The sequence below is a fragment of the Pomacea canaliculata genome, linkage group LG13, assembly GCF_003073045.1.
Source record: "Pomacea canaliculata isolate SZHN2017 linkage group LG13, ASM307304v1, whole genome shotgun sequence".
Taxonomy (NCBI): Eukaryota; Metazoa; Mollusca; class Gastropoda; order Architaenioglossa; family Ampullariidae; genus Pomacea; species Pomacea canaliculata.
In genome coordinates, this window is record NC_037602.1 from 21084539 (window position 1) to 21099751 (window position 15213).

At 39.3% G+C, this 15213-nt stretch overlaps 2 protein-coding genes across 9 annotated transcripts in view; one reads left to right on the forward strand and one right to left on the reverse strand.

Annotated features, from left to right (window-relative positions):
• LOC112553892 (alpha-methylacyl-CoA racemase-like) overlaps positions 1-3844 on the reverse strand; it is a 6190-nt gene extending 2346 nt beyond the window's left edge. The window contains exons 1-6 of one of the 2 annotated variants that reach the window (XM_025221379.1): positions 3701-3844; positions 2466-2604; positions 2106-2241; positions 1719-1862; positions 775-957; positions 186-350 (exon numbers count right to left, since the gene is read on the reverse strand). In XM_025221379.1, the coding sequence (XP_025077164.1) occupies positions 186-350; positions 775-957; positions 1719-1862; positions 2106-2241; positions 2466-2576 (739 nt within the window). In that variant the 5' untranslated portion in view covers positions 2577-2604; positions 3701-3844. Of the gene's footprint in view, positions 1-185; positions 351-774; positions 958-1718; positions 1863-2105; positions 2242-2465; positions 2605-3526 lie in introns of both variants that reach the window. The other variant, XM_025221378.1, reaches the window with a different exon arrangement.
• Positions 3845-11729: 7885 nt separating this feature from the next.
• Positions 11730-15213, forward strand: part of LOC112554640 (chromodomain-helicase-DNA-binding protein 1-like) — a 43817-nt gene continuing 40333 nt past the window's right edge. For 3 of the 7 annotated variants that reach the window (XM_025222552.1, XM_025222554.1, XM_025222555.1), the window contains exons 1-2: positions 11732-11927; positions 12107-12227. In XM_025222552.1, coding sequence (XP_025078337.1) covers positions 12219-12227 — 9 coding nt within the window. In that variant the 5' untranslated portion in view covers positions 11732-11927; positions 12107-12218. Of the gene's footprint in view, positions 11928-12106; positions 12228-15213 lie in introns of all 7 variants that reach the window. The other 4 variants (XM_025222558.1, XM_025222560.1, XM_025222556.1 and 1 more) reach the window with 3 other exon arrangements.

The following is a 15213-nucleotide window of genomic DNA, read 5'->3' on the forward strand; positions in this document are numbered from 1 at the left end:
ACATATAGATCCACACAATAACACTCATTTATGGATGCAGACATTCACACATAAACCTGCATGTCACCTATCACAGGGTTCAGGGACAAAACACATTTTAACAAAACACATTTTAAATACATGCACATTCAAATAAAGCCCCCATATTCTCTCTCCATCTGGATAGAGGTGACAAAGATGCACACCTTTCAAGAGATCCTGGAAGAACTTAGGTTCAAGCGCTCCAACTGACATGAATTTTCCATCTTTTGTTTCATAGATGTCATAATAAGGTGCTCCACCATCCAGCATATTCTCCCCTCTTTGTCCACCCCATATGGGCAGACCTTGTGATTTCCACAAAAATGTAGCTGAAAGAACAAATCTGTATGCAGCTTTTGCAAGAAACTTCAGTGCAGTTGCCCACATTCTTATTGTAATGATGATAATCCTAGGAGCCAGTTCCACAAATCAAAAAAAAAAAAAAAAAAAAAAGAACAGAAGTACCATCTTCCAACAGAACGACAACCAGTATGATATTTAATCCAGTGTATCAAACTTGCACACTGTTAGAAATTTGTCTAAAATTTTTGTTTGGTCATTACTTGCTAAATATAAATGCATTCTAAAGAGAAAAAAATGAACAGAATCTAACAAAAATTTAGTAACCCCAAGAGAAACACCAGCAATACCCCTATGTGTGTATCTCAAGATATGTTCTCTTGCCTTAAAAAAAACCCTGATTTCTAAAAAGAAGAAAAGCATTCTGCCAATGTAATTTTTCTATGTCCTCACCAACATATGCTGACCCATGCACCATGTTTGTATCGACAACTTGGCCTTGTCCTGATGTTTGACGTTCAAAAAGTGACATCACAATGCCAAGTGCACATGTCAATCCACCCCCAGCAAAGTCAGCCAAAAGGTTTATTGGAGGATAAGGACGTTCACCTTTTCGCCCCAACATTGATAAGACTCCTGCAAGAAGATAACTAAATGATTTACAATACGATATGATAAGACTATTTGTCCCAGAGGGCAATAACTAAATGATTTAATACTTAGAAACAAAACCTTGCTGTCAACATTAACATTTTCTCCATCACAATTTCCAAAGATCTGCATAGTTAACCATACAAAAAGTGGGGAAATTAGTAATTTCAGACTGCATATTTATACCGCTTAAGATATAAAATTAAGAATGGCAATAAGAAAGTATTAAGTAACTTCACTTTTATTTTCAAAATTAAAGAAATTTTGTAAGTTCCATTGTGTGGAATAGCATGCCTAAGGAGCTCATTGAAAACATCTTTTGTTTCTCCTTCATTGTCTATTATGATGGTGCAACTGTTTGGAAGTACCAGCTCAAATAATTGTTGGTTTCCAGTCTGTTGCTTCTTTGTTCTCAATATACATCAAACAGTAAGCTTGTAAGATTATTCAGGACTTTTCACACACTCAGCCAATCAACTTTAACAGCTTCTGCCCTCAGATAAATGTTACAGAGCACTAATGATGTGGACACAAAGAGGTTCCCCAGAATATGACTTGGCACCAAACATTCTAGTCTGTTTGTGTGTGCACACGCACATGTTTTATGTGGGTAAGCATGCATGTGTAATGATGCATACTTTTGCCACAAGACAAAATCCTTGTTGACCATAAATAAATTCTATTATCATATAATTTTTTTTAAGTTTTACACTTAGTTAACGACATTATCAACATTTTTTCCTCACCTGACAAAGCAACGTAGTTAATGTCATGGCCTGCATATGTAGCTATTGGACCTGACTGACCAAAGCCAGACAGCCGAGCGTAGATCAGTCGTGGATTGTCTTTTAATAGTACATTTGGTCCCAATCCAAGTCGCTCCATGATGCCTAATTTGGGGGAAAATGGTGTGCTGATAACAACCAAAAATGAGGAAAACTCCCTTCTTATATATTGTCTCAAAATTCTAAGAAATGAGTTTCACGATAAACAATAAAGCTGCTTTTGATAGGAATAATCACATCTTTCACACATCTTACATGTGCAAAGCGACTCAAAAACTATTTCTTTTGGCCAAGCGCAGAGTCAGCATAGCTTATGCACATGAGTTCCAAATTCTCTCATTATTTCACCTGGGCGATATGGTTCGAGCAGAACATCTGCCGTACGACACAGTTTACGAAGGACTTCTGCTCCCTCTTCTTTTTTCAAATCCACAATGATGGACATCTTCCCACGAGAAAGAGTTTCCCAAACGTGTGAACGTGGCTTCAGTAACAAGGAAAAAATATTGTTTCTATGATTCTCGGTAATCACTCTTTCAGTAGGTTAGAATTTGAATGTTAACAATTACACGAGTACACAGATTTAATGTGTCTATCTGCAGGGTGCTTTGTGCTTGACTAGCATCGACAAACATATGAACTGTAAATCTAAATAAACTAAACAAAGTGGGTATCAGACATAACCCACTGTGTAACAATCAATCTTACCTTGTCAACTCTGATTACTTTAGCTCCAAAGTCAGCAAGAATCATGCCACAAAATGGGGCAGGTGCCAGGCCTGCTAATTCAATCACTTTAATACCCTTTAGTGCCATCATGTGCTGGTATTTCCAAACCCTTTCTGACCTTAAAAAGAAAAGATTATGCAGCATACAATTTAATAAATATTGAAAAAAGGTAAAGAACCCCACAGCCTAGTGGCTCTAGGATCAGTTAACAAGTAGTTAAATGAGTAGTGAACAATTAATGTTCACTTCATAAGTAATGAACATAAGTATTTAACTGAGTAGTAAACATGAGTAGTGAATGTGGATAGTGAACATTTGTTTGCTGACTAGTGAACACAAGCATTTTAATAAGTAGTGAACCATTCACTGAGTGGTGAACACAATTGTAGTTCACAGCATACTGAACATGAATAGCTCAGTAAAAGGTCTTAGCTGTTTCTGGGGAAAAGTTTGTAGAAAATAACAAATAAAATAATAATAAAAAGAAATAGTTCACCAAATACTGCACAACTGCTTTTATGCGGCAACAACTATACAATTATATTTTCAGAAATGGGTGTTGTATCTGCACACTTAAAAACCAAAGGCTAAAACGGCTTTAGTTAATATTGTGTTTACTGAAAACAAATCAATAAATTATAAGAAAAATGTCGAAATCACAGTACTAAAATTCTACTATCAACAATAGTAAAAGATGAGTTATAGTGTGTTTATATTAAGTCAAGCTGTCTATACCTATACTACTGGGAGTGTATTAAACAAAAACTGACAAAACATAATTGATTAGAGTGAAACTTCAGTGAAAGAACATTTTCAAAGAAAATAACATTATCGCTTTATGAGACGTCCGTTGTAGCTTTAAAATGTTTTTAAAAACATAAAAACATGACAGTAATATTTATATATGAAACTGCAGTTAAGAGCAACAGAACACCATCAACTGCATGTGACCCGCCACCACAACATGAGTCTTCAGTGGGAAATTCGAGCTTTAGCAAATTGTATATTTTTAAAAGGAAGTATATTTGACAGGTTTTTACCTTTCTTTTGACACTGAAGTTGTTCTCCAAGTCCTAAAAGTGAGTGAGTTACAAAGGTTTGAAGCGTACGATGGCACAAAGGTGACTCTGATCCCCTTTCTGGGCCTCTACTACTGTGCTTCTCATGTTTGTGGTGGCAGAGGACATATGTGTTTTGTTGAAATTTATTCCTACCGTTTAGAAAGACGAATATAAAACCAAACACTACTATGGCAAGTTAGGTTGGTGGTCAAAGTACAGTCGTCAGCTTTGCCTTCTGTGGCGACTGCAGACTTTGTACGAACTTTGACCTCAGCTTGAGAACACTGAGAGTAGTTTCCCTTCCACCATTGAGTCACGTATGTAACCGCCTCCGTGTGCGATACGCATCGCTGCCCTTATCGTAGGGTGGGTGGGTTTGCACATCTAGAAATGTTCGAAATGTGCTCAAACTGGCCAAGACACTCATCTCACTGATTTGCATTAGCAGCACTTAATCACCTCAAACCGGAACTTTCTATGTTTCGTCCTTTGAAATGCTCAAGTTGCAACAGAATGCATACATACGTATAACACGTATTTAGCGTTTCTAAAAGTGATACTCATAACATGTCTTAACACCCATTACGGGATGTTGCTTTTATTTGTTCATGATAAAACCCTAATCTACTTGGCAAAGTATGGTTTACTGTTACGATAAATATGTGTACGACCACGTACGCTTCTAATTAATTTGAGAGATGAATATAACGGACACTTCTTTGTGTCAAGCTAAAAGCATTGGCCCAATTTGGCCGAATCTTGCGTGTTTGCTGGGTTATGTCTTCGTTTGTAGAAGGTATAGGGGTCGACAGCTCCCAGGACTGTCCCTTTCTCACCCCGGCTGCGTGCGTAATAGCCAGCCTTGAACTGCCCATCCGGCCATCCGCGGCTACTGGCGACTGGTCATACTGTTACATCAGAAGTTACGCAGTTGTCTGAGTCACCTGGGGAGACCATGACCAGACAGGGCGAGGTGGGGGTGACCACGGGGGCTGAGAAAGGTCGTGAAGAGACCGTAAGAAAAAGAAGGCGGATGGTTCTGAAACATTCGACGGGGGATAGTCTAAATCAGCGGTTCTCAACCTTTTACATGTGGCGACCCCCCTGACGAACACCGGTACGTCCGCGACCCCCCTTAGCCGGCTAGGTCGGTGGAAGAGCGGGGGGGGGGGGGGCAGCTTTAGCTAACCTCGAACGCCGCGTCGAGGAAATCAATGCAATTCAACAACGGAAGAGCAAAGTTCGTATCTGCAAGAAGTATAACTGTTAATGAAATTTTACTAAAGCTAATAAATATTATTTTATTGGACACTCACTTTGATTAATGAGAAGGTTGAGCCTGCTGCTGTTGCATAAAGAAGCGAACCTGGGTGCGATGTTCGTACCCACTGCATTCGCAGCTCAGCCTCTGCGTCCACACGATTTCTGTATTTAGTCTTCAGTGCTGTGCCAATGCTGAAAATCCTGCTCACACATATACGAAGTTGAAAATGGCAGAAGAACTTTCATTGCTTTCTCAGAAAGGAGAGGATATTCACCGTTGATGCTAATCCAGAATGTTGGCACTGGTGTGTTTGGAAGACCATTTCAGGGATTGGTCACTCGAAAGGTCGATGAGCTGCTCTTCTTCTTCCGTGGACAACCCGCTTGTGCTAGGATCAGCCAGAAATGGATTACGAATCCAATCGTATTTAGTCACATCAATTTCAGCGAAATAATGCTGAACCTTTCTTGCAGTCCGCTTAGATGGGCAATAATTACATTCTTCACCTGATCAAGATTCAAGTTGTCAGCCTTGCACTTACACAAGCACGGAAACATATCAAAAATATTTTCTTGAGTATCTTTTTGCGTCCACAACGAAATTTTTCGGACGAAAGCATTCATTTGTCAGTTGTTTGTAATATGGGGTGTAATATAGGGGAGTCAGCGATGAGAGATTTGGGGGAGAAAGAGGGCAAAAGGCGAGAGGAGGGAGATTGGAGGCTTAATTGTTGAGAGGGATTGTGTTTTGAGTTTGGAAGTGAGAAGTCACTGCATGCCGAGACAGTGTACTTGAATAGGAAGAAGAGATTTGGAGTTTGAGCCCCCGCACCACTCGGTTACACAATGTAAACTAATTCCACTAATACCAGTATAAGAAACTTTTTTTAAAAAGTGACCACCTTCGCGACCCCCTTGTAGGCACGTCGCGACCCCCCAGGTTGAGAACCGCTGGTCTAAATAGTGTAGTTTTACAGCTGAGGGAGGCTTTTTGGTTTGGAAGTGAGAGTGGAGAGACAGCAGGCCAGCCGCCGAGTGAAACTGTGAATAAAATCTACAGTTGTGCAGCAATTTCGATCTTTGATGTGTTCTTGTACGACTATAGCCCACCCCTATGTAGCCACCAGGGACTGACGTGTTGGTTACAGCGTTTATCTTCCTCAGGTCACAGATACAGCCTCCTCAGCGTGTGTATAGTTGGCAAACTTCGACATCCGGCTTGACACGATCGAGTCAACTTAGGCTGCAAGCTCACACCACCTGTAGATCGACGTTGTCTTCCGGTGCGATGACCCACTTTGAGTGCGTGTAACGTGCGGGCGGCTCTGACACCCCGCCAACCTGACCCAGCCCCATTGCTACAGTTGTTGTCAGCTGCAGTTCTGCAACGACCCGCGATTATAATATCGTAAATTAATATGTGTGTTGCCGAGCAGCTGTTCTGTGTTTAGGTTTTACAAACTGCTCTATCCCTTATTTCGATCAACGCCTACACATGGACCACGCCCTCTGATAGGCAGCCTTGCGCTAGATGTTGCTGCCGACACACAGAAGGGAACACGGTGATAATTTGCTTGTCTGGTGAACTGCACAGGTCGACCATCAGCAGCCGCCAGCGTCTGCAAGAGACGGAAGCTCAGGCAGTGCGCGGGGTTCGGCAACAATCGGTGTGACGTCATCCCGGCACACCATCGATCCGGACAACAGTCAAGGCAACTGAGCCGGTCGATGGATGCTGAGCCGGAGGGTGGATTTGCAAGGGGGTGACGAGAGAAAGTTCAATTGCTATCACCGAGCTGGAGATTATTAAGCTGCATTAATTCCATCTGAACGTAGGACGAGTACATAGGCGCAATGGCCTGTCTGTACACTCAGACACTTGGCTGACAGCTGTAGGATTATACACTATCTCAGCAATTAACCCGGTTACGTTATCTGCACTCAGGGTTTTTCCCGCGAAAGGCCTGACACACAACCAATAGCAACAGATTTTTATTTCAAAATCTTTTGATAGGGTATGTTGAAATGTTTCAACTAAATATTTTCAGTATATCAAGTTAAAGCGAAATAGGCAATGGCGTATGAACCCTCCAAAAAAAACCATCTTCCACTGATAGGTTCATCTTGGAGTCTTATTTTTGACTCTTCACCACAACCACCACATACACACACCCCTCCCTCCCAAATATTCACCCGAGAGGTTATATAGCCTCTTTGCTTTTACCCTTCCTCTGTGTCTAGAGATGAATGGTCGAGAGATGACAGTTTGTCACGTCAAGCCGTGTCCGGTATCTGCAGAAACAAAGAGAAGAAAGTCGATGAACGCTGCAGCCCCGTGTATGCCTTTCTCTCAGATGAGGCGTTCTGTACATCAGGCATGTCAAACTGAAGGTCCCCCGAGGGCCGCATGGGTCACCTTTGTGTTATCAAGAGGGCCGCACACGTGTTCGGTGTCCTTTGTGCGGGCCGCAGGTGTGCTTGCAAAGGGCCGCATGTTTGCCATACCTGCTGTACGTGGCCCAGTTCATTGCCTGTACTAAGCAACGAAAGGCTGGCATAATGGGGTCAGCTAGCTTTCCTCCACATCACTCCACACTACTCCTACAACTATAAATGTCACTAAACCACACTCAGGGAATGTACAACGCCGAGCTTTTCAGATGAATACCATTCTACGTGAAATGATTTTCTGTATTGTGGTCGATCTCGATCTCCCTACTCTTGCTGTGTGTGCGTTTCCTCTTTAATTTCTCTTTGTGGCTTGCAGAAACTGAGCGCATAGCAAATACTGGATGACTAAAAAAAATGTTGGCTTGATCTTGCTCGTGTGAAATAATATATCTAAGCTCTCTGATAATACCACGTGTATTTTCCGCTTCGTTATCAACGCTGGGGACTTTACCTCCGTGTGAATGTGAATGTTGGCAGGTCTGTATAAGACTTCTGCAGGAATGCTCGCCCTCATTTAACCGGGTAAATGTTGCGACACCTTTGACATAGCTGTGTGGAGGTCATAGGAAACCAAAGGTTTGCAGGACGAACGACTGGGACATAGGATCTTTAAACAAGATGCTAAGCTGTCCAAACTTAATTGTTTGCTAAAAATGTTACCAATACAAAATACAATGAGACTTGAAGGCTTTGACACTTCGACACTTTGCTTTACCAAGGTATATAACAGCTCGGTGTCAATACTAATTTTTACCTGTCTACGTGGTGCACAACAAGTTCCATGGTCTGCGTAATGTTGCTTGTGAATTCTAATATGAGTCAGTCTTCAAAACAAGCTGTGTGAAGGCACCCACCATTTCCCGGAGTGCGAGTGACAGGCTAAACACAGGCATCACAAGTAAAAGAAGGCAAAACTGCTAGTAAAATATTTGCATTTACATGTTTATAGGTATATATAATTCTTTATATATATACACTCAAGAAATACTGACAAAAAAAAACCCACCAGTTTGAATTGAAACAATTTATCATATCCTTTGCACTCATATTTTTCTCGGAACTTAATTATCCTTCATCCTAATTATATCCCAATTCATCCAAAAGGTATGTCAAGATCAATATATGTATGTAGTTTTTTTTTTTTTGTCTCTGTATATTTTTTGTATCTGCAGTTTCATTCAAATGAAGACTCTCCTGTGCCCTGTTTTCTAGCAAAAGACTTTTGCAGACGATTTTTTTCCAGTTAACAACTAGAACGAGGTTGGCGTATACAAAGCTTCCGGTTTAGTCACATTCATTGTTTAAGCTTGCCTAAACTAACAGCGGAAGTGTGTTTAGACAGTTTAGTGACCGGAAAACCTTAGAAAGACATCTTAATTGAATTCTGGATATAAATAATTCTTAATAGCCGACTTCTACATAGCGTGCCTAGATGCCATAGAATTGGGTTAATAATATGTTGATTTGTATAGCGCTTTTTCCCACCATTTAAAGGCGAGCTGAAAACGCTTGAGTTATTTGAGAATTGTCATTGTGTTCTTATTTATACGTTGCCATAGAATTCTGTTGACAGTTTTCATTGTGTTTTTATTTAATTCCATTATTTGGCAATTGTAATTTACATGTCGCCATAGAATTCCTTTGACAATTGTCATGAAATTTACATCCAGTATCTTCATCTCTAACTTCCTATCTTCACTCCACCGTGTCTCCTCCGTTCAGTTCGTTACATTTTCTGTCTTTTTTATGCCTCTCATAATAATATAATACTATAACGGAGGTACTCTCTGACCCCACTCTATCCTCCCCTGTTATGCATTTTGTTTTAGGTTGCCTAACGTTTCTAATTAACGTTAGAAGATGACCCTGGAGATGAAGATGCCTAGGCTAGGTTAGAGAAGTATCCCTGCTGTGTGTTTCCCTTAGAGTTAGACGGACCCTCGAGTCCCAAGAAATAGTTTTCCCTCCAAAACGAATATGCTTTGCAGTACATTAGGAAGTGATACTTTTGATTCACAAATGTCTTATCTACAGCCGTAAATATATAATTAAAGGTGAACGAGTGGTCCCTAGTTTTAGTGGATTGCACTCAATCCCTTTACACCCACTCAGGTAGTGGAGTTCTCCACTGCTTGGTCTTGTCGCCTTCTTTAGCCAGTAAGCGTCCGTTTACCTCCAACAGCTTTATCTCTTGTTTGTAAACTTTAGCAGGGACCCTTCGAGAAGGCTGGTAGAAAAACAAGTATTCAAACGCAAACCAGTTTCGCTACTATTCGTCTACCCGCGACTCTGTGTTGTTGGTGCTCGAGTACAGACTGCATGGTGTCCACAAAGACAATGGAGGAAAGGCCCATTTATAGGATAACCAATTTAAAATAAGATGAACAGACATAACATTACACATCCGCGATAATAAACGATCTGATTGTATCCTCTCTCCTCTTTTACGACCGTGAATCCAAAGACCACCACTCTTGACGTCAGTGACAGACGATATACCGTTGTGCACCCGTCTGGAAACTGAGTGCAGACACTCTCCTACCCACGCAATGGCAATAAAAACTGCAGGTGTATCAATCGTGCGGGTTACGCGGGCCCCACACTTAGCGACAAGAACTAGTGTAACGGTCAGTCAACATCTGCCCTGACTGGCTGCTAGCAAGATTTCACTGAAATATTTCCCTCTGCAGCAAGATGGCTAATACCGAGATAGAGGGCAGTGCTGATAAGAGTGTGTGTGTGCGCGTGCCAGAATGCTATATTCATCTGCCATACAATTCCGAGTCCATTTTATTTTCTGGTTAAATTTCACAGTTGCTCATTTTTTTCAGTCAACCCACATCAGTGAAACTGTTCAATGTCAATGGCGTGCGTTTATTTTTCTGTGAAGATATGTTTACTGATACGTTTCTTTGTGTATTGTTTCTGACCTTGCACACCTACAAATAGTCAGGTACATTAAAGGACAGGACAAGTTTAGAAGAATCTGACGTTCGATCGGGCAATGGACGTGTATAAATAAATGAACCTGATACAAGTCGACTAGCTTTTATCCGGATCCATGATCGGGTTTTAAATATCAGCTTTCTTCTTTTAATTTATAAATATATTCGAAGGCAGAAATTAACCCACTTCAGTTCGCTGCAGACGACAAAAAATGTGGCTTTCATGCCGTGTAGATACACCCGCCTGGGTGTGTACACAGTGCATGGTTGGTTTGGCAGGAAAGTGCTTCCACCTATACATGAGATGATTTTGCATTATGAGGGGAGAGGAAAGTCGAATACGGTGGAAAAAAAAAGGGAAGAAAAACAGACTAGGTTTCTCACGCAGATAATGTCCAGCGCCAAATCTGAATCAAAGCCCTTTCGGTTCTCGGTGCAGTGGTGATAAACGCATGGTGATAAACGCATGCTTTAATCACTATAATATATATATTGCATATTATCGGCCACCCTGTTGTGCATACACATCCGGATCGACGCTTATATAGCTACAAAAAGTAATGAAATATGTATACAAACATCAGATTTATGTGATATAATGTGATATTGCTTTGTACGTGCTTTCTCCGTGCGTTGTGTCCAGCTGTCTGCTGCGAAGTAAACTGAGTGCTATGCAATCATCTTCCTTTGTTTTGCATCAAAAGTGAATGCAGCCACTCCTTAGATTTTTAAAGTGAAACGACTGGTCTTCTGCATAGCTAAATGACACTGCAGTTCACATCAGGTCGTCTCCTCGCCAACACTAGCAACGTGGCTAGGAACTCTCATGGCGGGATAAGGAGACGACAGTTTACGTGGGACCAGCGCGACGCGTGCTGCATCCACAGCTGTACACCCCATGTTTTGACAGCTGTACGCGGATGGCAGAAAACGCGATCAAAAAATAGGTCCACGATATCTAGAATCAGTGGAGGTCACGCAAGCTGAGAGACTCGACACAACAGTGCAGACGTGTTTTCCACCCGCTTCTGGTAGTGGATGATATCGCCGGTTGGCCTCTTCCCTCGGCCGACTGAGCAGCCATGGTGTGCAACAGCCACAACAGAGCGAAGTTTCTGTACACAACCCTTCACTGCAAACGGCAGCAGCAAGGTCTAAAAAATCCTTGCATTTGCACTCATATTTACAAATATTCGCAGTGCTACACTTAGACAAGCCGACTATTATTCTACATATATGTATAAGCAAAGTTTTTATAGTATTAATTAATTCCATCAAATTGAACAAACATAAACGGTTAGCTCTAAATAAATGTTTCCTCCTTAAAGACCATCACTACCAAGGCCAATTTAAGTACTACAAAAGGTCATAATAGTCGACCTAATTAACAAAATTGTGTATAATGTTGTAAATAGGACTATAAACAACTGTGCTCTCTCTCGCACACAAGGTACGAGGCCTTGACACTAGGCAGTCTGCTCGCCACCAGCCGCCATGTGACCCACAATGTGCGTCACTCATGGCAGTCCCAGCATGCTGTGCGTCAGGGCAAGTCAATGAGGATTAATGGCAGCCATACTTGCAGTGACGAGCTTCACGCTCCCGATTTGTTTACAAATAACTAGTTGTACTTATAACAGTTAGCTTCGGTATGTAATTATTCAATTTTCGTTTGAAAGCTGTGCTCGATGCGAAGTCACGTTGGTGTGATCAAACTGAAGGTATTGTTCTCTTGTGCTTTTTCAGCACAAATCTTTTGTGGGAAAGCCAGAACCTGTTAAGGAAGTCTTTGCTTACTATTTTTGATGTGAAAATCACCAATCTCAAGAAAAAATTGAATCATTTTGTCTTCTGTTGGAGTATTTTGCGCAGGGTAATTTGGCATTCATGTTTTGGGCAGATCTGTGACGTGGTTGGAACAGGGCGAACACGTGATTAGGAAAAGAATTTGCTCATAGCTCATTGTGCATTTGGCCTTCGGACGCCATGATGAAAGCAAGACAAGAAGCAAGATGAGTCAGGTACGAATGCACGGATTACATTCAAACTGATGTTGTTTAGTTTGGATTTAGCATTTTAATCGTTCTTATTAGCTCTTAGTAAAAGGATTTTTGTAAAGTTTCCATTTTTTATTGTTTTGAGAAGAGAAACTGCGATCATTTGCGACGGTGTTAACACACAGCCAAGCCAACAGAGAGACGACACAAACCTTCGAAGGATTTTTCGTATTTTGTTATTCCTTTTAACTTTATACGATATTTCTCGAGTGGAAATGGTTTTCGCATATATTTCACACAACAATATGCAACGATTTCATCAATTTTGCTACAATATGGTATATTATTCAATACAAAAAGACGGCTTGTAGGCGAAAAATTGGTTGCTATGGTGGTTGTTTATGTTTATTTTTATGATTAAGACCGAAAATAATTAGCGTTTCTCAATTTTTTTTGTGTTTTTGTGTTCCTTAGTCCTTTGACTTTCAAATGACCTTCAGTGTATAAAATTTTAAGGGGGACCCATTTTTGCCAAATTTGATTGAAAACTCTCACAGACAACAGTTTTTTGATACTTCCTTTCATTCTAGTGTAGACACCGTGCATTTGTTAAATAAATTACACATTAAAGAATATCTCTGAGGAACATTTTTCTGAGTCGTTTGATACATGAATAAGCTTGTTTTTTGCAAATCTTAATGGAGAGATGACTGTTCATCTGTTTTTTTAAAAAATATTCTTGTGCTGTTTGTACTTTGATATTTAGAAATATGTGCAGGCACATCATTCTTATTTAGGGCCTATTGGTATTGTCATCATGTTGTAAACACAATTTGGGTTTTGCGCAAAAAAAGAACTTGCTTATTTTTAGTGTTAAACTTTGCAAAAGCTTTCATATTCTTTAAAGTTGTTGAAAGACTGATTGTTCCAATCATTAATTATCATAAGGATGCACATTGTCCATTTATTTGCTTTCTTGTATACATATAAATAGTTTTAGCAATTAAATGAAGGATTACTACAATAGACAGTCTTATGTTGATGCATTTTGCAGTGATACATAGTTATTTTTGTGAGAAAATTGTAGTTGGCTGACTTGCACTGGCTTACTTGACTGCAAAATTCATTCTAAGCATTGTATAAATATGATGAAAGCAGCCTTTTTTAGAGATCATTTACCAATTTAGTCTTGAATCTTGAAGTGTATTTTTAGAGACAGAATATTTGGTAAAAAAGTCTCTATTATTTTAATTGTTTGTGAAAGATTTTTTAACTTACACATGCTAAGTGTTTACAAAATGGAAACACCCTCTGTTTACAATAAAATGCACCACATCTGCAGTAGTTTTAGGGCATCCTTAAACTGCTAATGCCATGCTAATTGACCAGAATGTTGCAAAATAGTAATTAAAAAGAAAAGCATTAGTTTTAATGAAAACACAGAGGCCATGGCTTTCCCTATTTACCTAAGTAGCATAGTTTAATCTGTAATTTTCAGATAAGATGTTTCTAGCAACACAAAAAAGCTTGATTTACTAGAAACTGTCCAGCAAAATGAATAAAACAGCTGAATGTAAATGCTGCATTTGAAAGAAAAGCAATATGTATTCTGTCAAGTGTTCACATGATTAAAAAAAAAATCAGGAGTCTTTTTAACAATATCAAAGCAACACAAGATGGCGCAGTTAAAATAGTTGCTTGATACACATTGCTATCTCATTCAGGATCACTGTTTCCTTAAATGTCTTGATTGCAGTCTTATTATATGCTCTTGATTTTTATGTACCATTTTTTTCTTTTAAGGGAGGAGAGAATGACTAGTTTTTTCGAAACAGTTGAGAAGGGATAAATGATAAAGTCAGAAATATGTACGCATACCTACTCAGTTCTTTATCCAAGTTCTTTTTTTTTTTGTTTTGTCATGGTGTTATGTTTGCTGTTGTTGACTGTGTGGTTGAATGTCAGTTCATTTGTAGTTTTTCACATGCAACGCATTGAGCTCGTTCTATATGGGAAAATGCACTTTACAGATTATTTTATTATTAAGTTAAAATACTTCTATATGCATTCTGTCATTGGTTATATGAAGGAAAAGTTTTGTATATAGTGTATGCAGACATTACTTCATTGATTTTTGTCATACTTATGGGTACTTCTAGAAGTGCAGAAAAGAAAGTATCCTTAAATACAACCAACTAAGAGCAGTAATTTGTGCATCTGAACTGCTGTGTTCATTCTTCTGTTTTTCAGTATAAGTTTTTTTTTTAAAAAAAAATACACTTGATTTGAATGCAAGCAAAAATTGGAAGGATGTTTCAGGTCACATAACTTCTTAGATCAGTTGTATCCTGCTTGCTTAAATACATGTGTGGATACAATCTCTTGACCATGTTATTATTGATATAAATGAGGAGAAATCTTATATGTCTAAACTGCCTTGGCCTTTGCAGTAAAGGGAGATAAATATGGGATATACATGTTTTCAGGTGAGTTGTCTGACTTAGAGGAAAAAAGTGTTGTAGGAGAAGAATGATAAAAATGAAATGTTACACCTTGTAACTTGATTGGCTTATGTATTACCCACTGTCCCTATTTAGAAGGAAACAATATTTGTTTATTATATGAACATGAGAGAGTATGATTAATGCTGAAGATAATCTTGGATTTTCCTTTGTCAAAAGATGTTATTTACAGATACTCATTAAATTTGTGGATTGGCATTGCATAGGCTAGTATAAGAGAATAAACCAAATGCCTGAATTACCAATGCTTCTTTTTCATATAAAATAAAAGTATTATTTCTTTAGGGGTACCCATTGAAGTTTTAGATGCTGCAAGCGGTAACGTAGAAGACAAGTTTTAATCAAACGTCAAAGTATAGCTATGATCTAATATAAATGATGTATTAAGATATTCATTTAAATGGTTTCATGCATTTTAAATGTTTTGCCTTTTTTTTTAATTTTAGATCAAAGTACAGTGACAGAAAATGACAGTTTTTACCCATTTT